The sequence below is a fragment of the Drosophila bipectinata genome, chromosome XR (assembly GCF_030179905.1).
Source record: "Drosophila bipectinata strain 14024-0381.07 chromosome XR, DbipHiC1v2, whole genome shotgun sequence".
Lineage (NCBI taxonomy): Eukaryota > Metazoa > Arthropoda > Insecta > Diptera > Drosophilidae > Drosophila > Drosophila bipectinata.
The window spans coordinates 22,687,653-22,694,126 of NC_091735.1; the positions used below are offsets into that span (position 1 = coordinate 22,687,653).

At 38.0% G+C, this 6,474-nt stretch overlaps 1 protein-coding gene across 1 annotated transcript; it reads right to left on the bottom strand.

Moving 5' to 3' along the window:
- Nucleotides 1-2,195: 2,195 nt before the first annotated feature.
- Nucleotides 2,196-6,206, bottom strand: upd1 (unpaired 1). Its single transcript, XM_017231470.3, has 4 exons — nt 5,702-6,206; nt 4,286-4,848; nt 4,030-4,179; nt 2,196-3,417 (listed from the first exon to the last, which is right to left on the bottom strand). Exons 1-4 carry the CDS (start codon nt 5,706-5,708, stop codon nt 2,539-2,541), a joined length of 1,599 nt encoding a protein of 532 aa, XP_017086959.2. The 5' UTR covers nt 5,709-6,206; the 3' UTR covers nt 2,196-2,538.
- Nucleotides 6,207-6,474: the final 268 nt, after the last annotated feature.

Here is a 6,474-nt window from a genome sequence, read left to right on the forward strand (position 1 = left end):
TGGTCCACAAAAAAAAAATAGAAAAATAGTAATGCTTAAAAACCACCGTTATGGAAAACGGGCCAGGCCCTAAGGACAATAGAAATAGACGGTCGAAATGTCGGACAGTATCGAGCCTCTTTGGTTGGCATTTTGCCTTTATTGTGCACGCTGTTTAAATATTTACCGAGTTTTACAATATTTATGACATCTAAAAACATAACAACACCTACTTTACCCAAAAAGGGCTCAGGCCAGGGCGACACTTGACACGAAGGATATGCATGCATATATACTCTCGAAGGATGCAGGTTTAAGAAACAACAAAAAAAAAAAAGAGAGATATATAGAGAGTGAGGCTTAAAGACTTCCTTTTAGTCGATCGATTGCAATCAATAAACGGCTTAATATTCTATATACTATTTTGCTCAAATGTCTCGTGCTAATCCATTTGCATGTCAACAGAGTAGCTCGAGCGTCCTTTTTGCACAAAAGGATACCTTTTCACGGTGTCGGGACTCAGCTTCCGTTCGTGTTGATAATCCCTGGACCCTAGACCCTGGACTTGCAAGCTTCTTGGCAATAAGCCAAGGCATTAAAAAGTAAATTTGCCTAAATCCGCTTTTCAAAAACAAAAGGACTAAGACAAGTAGACACCTTAAGGAGACAGAGAGAGACTTGTGGAGACAAGTGTCGGTCTCGGTCGTGTTTTAGTTAACACCAAGGATAAACGATAGATCATCTTACCGATGATCACCCCAAAAGTGTCTAGAGGATACAATGGACTTATAGCTATTACAGTACAAAATATAAACTCGTATATAAGCCCGGCTTTTAAAACGAAAAACTTTTCATTGATCAGGCCCAGACTTCCATTGATCATCTTCTCACCATCTTCCCATTCCCATTCATTGGCTTTTGTGGTTTTCTGGCCTTTGTCGGATTGGCTTGGATTCGATTGGATTGAATTGGATTGGATTGCTTTGGTTTCGGATTAATCTACCTGTATATAGTATAGTCTTAGAGCAGGGTGAGAGGGGGGGCCTTCATTAAAAGAAGACGAAAGAAAAAACAGGTGCGATGTGCTAATAGTTTGGCGCCGCTGGAGATCATAAAACCCGAAGCGTCGGTGGAGTTTATGACTTTTCAACCAACAACAACAAAAAAAGCCAGGGAATCTTCAGAGAATCACCAAAGGGGGGTGGGGGGAGTAGATTTAGAAGTGGGTCAAGGTTTTATCGAAATTTTTAGAGGGGGGCTATCAATTAAATAAATCAAACAGAAGGGGAAGCTATGGAAAGGTGTTGTTGTCACTGGGTTTTTGGTTGAAAATTTTGAGAAGTTCAGTGTCCCCCAAGATTTGGGTAAGAATTTAAGGGGTAACCCTATTTACTAATTAAGGTGATATATTATTTTTTGTATTGACTATTGAATTACTTGTTTTTGTGGATATCTTGTTTTATAAAATCTTGTGGAAGAACTTTCTTATTTTTATTAAAAGTATTATAGATCTTTAATATTGATGTTTGAGAACTTTGCTTTTTCACTTCAATTGGAAAACATATATGAAAAATAATACCAAATATTGGGAATTCGAGACTTAAAACTTTGGAAAACTTTACGAAAAATAATACTAAATATTGTGATATCCAAGATATACTTTTGAAAGACCTTCTTAGGAAAAATTTCTAGGGTTTTAGGAAAAAGTTTCAAGGAATTAAGTTTTCTTCTGAAAGTTGTATTTTTTCATAAAGAAACCTTTACTATAAACTTTAAAAAGTATAACTTTTTTAAACCTGAAATGTAATCCCATTTTATAAGATTTTTCTCATCCCCATTTTCGAATAAAAACTTTAATAATTTAATTTTTGAAAATTTCGTTTCAATTTTTATTATTTGCTTTATTTCAGTTGCTGCTCCGACTGCTGCTGCTGCTGTCTGCTAGATCTATATCTATATATATTAAAATATATATATACTAGACTACATCGTGTGTATAATCGGGTCTATAAATACGAAAATCGATTTCTAGGTCGGTCGCTTAACACTAACTCGAGGGTTTACTGTACAATTAGATCAAACACTATATCACAGATATTCAAAACTATATCTAGACAAAAAAAAAAAATAATATTATATAAAATATATAAAAAATAATTGTCTTATAAATAATAGAATAGTTTGTCTAAAACTAAAGGTCACATAATTTTGGGAGGTGGGGGGTGGCTAAGGGCGTGGCTAAGTAATACTTTCATTTAAGGGGGTGCCTGGTGGGGAGGAGGTGGTGCGGTTGCTCTTATGTGACTAGAAACGGCAACTGCTATTTTCAAGATTTGTTTTTAAAATTAGCTTCTTAATTCTAAATATTCAATAAATACTTGTTGGAATGTGTGTCATCATGTGTGCAAAAAAAAAAAAAAATAATATTAATTAGATAATGATTTTCTTTCTTTTTTTTTGTGCTGGCAATCAAATAATTTACTTAAGCTACGATTGATCGATTAACGGTTAAATTAAGGGGCGGGGACAGGGGCTAGGAGGCTGGTGTGGGTGGTTGCCTCACGTGCGCTGCACGCGTTTAGTGGCACCTCTCGACTGCCGCTTGCCACGCCGCCTACCGCCGCCGCCACGTTTCTGTGGCGCCGCCATTACACCCATTTCCGCCCCCTGCATAACCTGCATATCCTGCGTATCCTGCGCCGGCTTTGACACCTCATTAAACTCCTTACGATTCTCCATTAATGTTGAACTATTTTGCCATTCTTCTGCAGATTTCTTCAACAGTTGTTGTTGTTGTTGTTGCTGGAGTTTCTTCTGCTTGCGCTGTTGTTGTTGCTGTTGGCGCTGCTGCTGGCGACGCTGATGACGTTTCCTCTCCATTTTACCATCACGACGCAATAGCTGCCACATGGTTCGCAAAAAATCATAATAATGATGCTTCACAAAACGCATATCGATCGCATCCGCTTCACTCAGGGCGGCTGCCGCCGTTGTAGGATCCCCGCCGGTGGAGCCTTCATACGACATTTTTGAACGTAATTTCAAACGTTTGTTCATCTCAAGACGCGATATTTGTGGTAATTTTTCCACATCACTAACAGGACTATTTCGATTATTGGCATTCATAACATCATCATTATAATCATCATCGTTGTTGTTGTTGTGTGTCACGGTCGCCATACTAGGCATTAGAACGTGCACCGCCGCAACGTTACTGCGCCGCTGCTTCTGCCTCAGCCGCGGACTCTGCGTCTGGTTGACGGCCGTCTCCAATTCGCAGAGGATGCGCCGCGAACTCAAAAGCAGCTCGCGCAGTTCGCGGGCGGTGCGCGACTCCCGGGTTATGGACCGTTGATCCCAACGGATCTGCAGCCGGCGCAGGTACGCGAAGCTGGCCACGTACGTTTGCATGTTGCGGTACCAGCGCTTCAGAGCAATCTATAAAGAAAATTTCAAGAAAAATTGGAAATTTTTGAAATTAATATAGAGGTTTAGGAAAATAGTAGAAACTAAGAAAATAGTGTGTATAGTTATTTCCTAAGCTATGGAGTCTTCAAAAGCTATTTAAACTATATAGTGCCTCTATCTAAACTCCGATTTTTTTATAAAAAGCTTATATCTTCAAGAAACAAATTAAACACACCTATATTTCAATTCTTAAAATCTGAAAAGGATAAAAGAGTTCCTATTTAAACTGAAAAGTTATGATATTCTTATAGTTTTTTTGTTAAGAATTTTTTAAAAGCTATAGAGCTCCTATATAATTAACACTTTGAACTGCAGTTTACTTGGGTACCTCCTATATTATTCCTATATAATTCAAAATGTAAGAATATCATTGAAGAACCCTTGAAAATTACATTAAAAGTAATATTTTAAAGAAAAACCCCCCAAAAAGGCTTTAAAATAGAAATAACCCTTTTTCAGAAACTGTTTTCTTAAAAATAGTTCGAAAAAGCTACATCTAGTCCCTTAACTTATTTCCTTCCCGTTTCCTTTTCCCAAATCTTAAATATTTCTTAAATATATCTATTTTTGTTCAAAACTTACCGTTGAGTTTGGCTTAAGCTTGGGCAGAAACTTATAGTTGTGTGTGTGCAAGGACCACATGTTCATATTACGAATATCAATGGCCGAGTCCTGCGAGCTGTTCAAGGTCCGATATTCACTAAAGGCGTGATGCTTCAATTGATTGAATCTCTAAAAATTGAAATTAAAAGAAATAATATTTATAGATTAATAATTAAATAAAAAATAGCTTCGAAAAAAATAATTTAATGAGAGACAAAAGTTAAGGGACACCCACCTGCCTGGAACGCTGACGACGACGACGACGATTACCCGCCGATGGATGATAATTGCCGGTACAAGGATTCACCCACTCCAGTGCGGTGGTACTTTCATTAAAATTTCGATAATCGATCCAGTTGCTATTCCGTTTCCGGTGACGTTTCCTTGGACTTGGACTTGAACTAGAACTCGAACTTGAACTCGAACTGGAACTGGAACTAATGATGGTGCTTATGATGTTGATGCTCGTGGGTATGGTGGTGGCGTTAGTACTTGTACTAATATTTGTTATATTTGTTGTTGTTGCTGATGTTGTTGTTGATGGTTGTATTAGGCCATTATTGGTACTGCGCGATTCCGCCAATTGTGGCAACTGAGCGGTTAGCAGGATAACGATTACAAGCAACAGGACCATAGCCGCATCTCCAACTGAACGGTATTTAGTTCCGCTATTGCCTCCTCTTTCTTGTCCTTTTCCGTCGCCTCCTCCTCGTCTGCCGCCCGGTGTGGCGTTTCCGTTTCCGTTGCCGGCTGCCGTTTTGCCGTCTTTAGCTTTGGTTGCAGCTCGCTGCCAACCAACTGATCCAAAAAAATAGATATATATATATATTATAGGAGAGCAATATTATAGCGAGATATATTCCAAAAATTCCCAAAAAAAAACCAAAATTCATAAATTCCAAAAAAAGAAAAACAGTTTTTTTTTAGCGACACAGGATTCCAAAAAAAAAATAAAAGAAATATGAATTAAAATAATAATTATGAATGAAAACGGCTATTGAATGAAATGATAGTAAGGACGATCGAGGGCGACGAGAAGGATAAACGAAAGTGATGGGGGATAGTTCTTCAGACTTGATTCTTCCAAAAAATAAAGGATATTGATTGACTTGGACTTGCTTGGACTCGACAAGGACCTGCTTTCGAAATTTTCTTCACAAAATTGACAATTTTTTTTTTAATTTTGGCTTTTTATTTCGAATATTGTTCTGCCACTTTTTGGGGTTTCGGCCAAGTTTTTAATGCAACAATGAAGAGTGCAACTGCAACCGTGCGACAGTTTGTGCAATTTTGTTCAATTTTTTTAACATTTTTCCAGCGTTTTTATTGATCGGCTCTTTGTTCGCTTTTTTTCTTCTTAAATTGATTTTGTCTTTTCCGGGGCTTTCCAGAGATATAACTAAAATATAATCGGTGTGTTATGTATTTTTGAAGGGGAAGGGGGGAAACTTAATAATTTAGACACTAAACTCGAGAGTAGCCTGAGCTCCAAAACAAAAAAACACAACAAAAAGTCCGATGAAGTCCAAGTTCCTATATCCTTTACTAACTAAACATGGGTACTATTATTTTTTTTTTTTGGAATCCTTAGTTTCTCTGTATATTTTAAATAATTATAAAAAATAATTATTTAATTAAAAATAATACACACACCGCATAATAGATGAATTATAAAGATGAGGGCAAGGATTCTCCTTTTTCCAATCCTTGATGTTAATCCAAAATAGTGTTTTAATTGTTTATGCAATTTATAAATCACTTTGTTTTAAACACCACACTTGCAAAAAAATGTTTATTTTATTTTATGGTATATAGTTTTTAATTATTTTTCAGTTTTTTTTATTGATCGAGTTTTTATTGATTTAGTTTGAGGTTTGAGGAGAAAACTACGCGAAGAGTAGTACTGCTCGCATCCGAGTGTGAAACCGAACTGAACCAAAAGTTGTGCTGGATTTGACCAGCTTTCTTTAATGAGAGATCGGTCTCGGTGGTTGGAATGAATGGATCCGGCGATTTCCGATACACTCCGATATATACTCCTCCTATACTTCCACTCGACTCCACTCCACTCCGATTTCGATTGTTTCGAGACGACGGAGCTGTTGCTGGTGCGGCGCCGAAAGACGAAAAGCGTCGAAGCTGAACTGAACTCGGATTGAAATTGAAACTGAAACTGAGGCGATGGCCCGAGCTCGGTTCAGAGCTCGGTGTGTTCAGTCGCTGCCGGCGTCGCTGCACGAACATCGCCGGTCCACAAAACCATGGTCCAAATGCCATAAAGACAGAAAACAAAAAAAAAACAAAAGGGCATCTCAACCGAAGATCTGCCATCTCGTTTTTCCCCGCCCAAAATTGATCCTCCCAGCACGCTCGCTCTCTCTCCCTCTTTGGCACCTGCTGCCTAGAAACGATCGCCTACCTGAT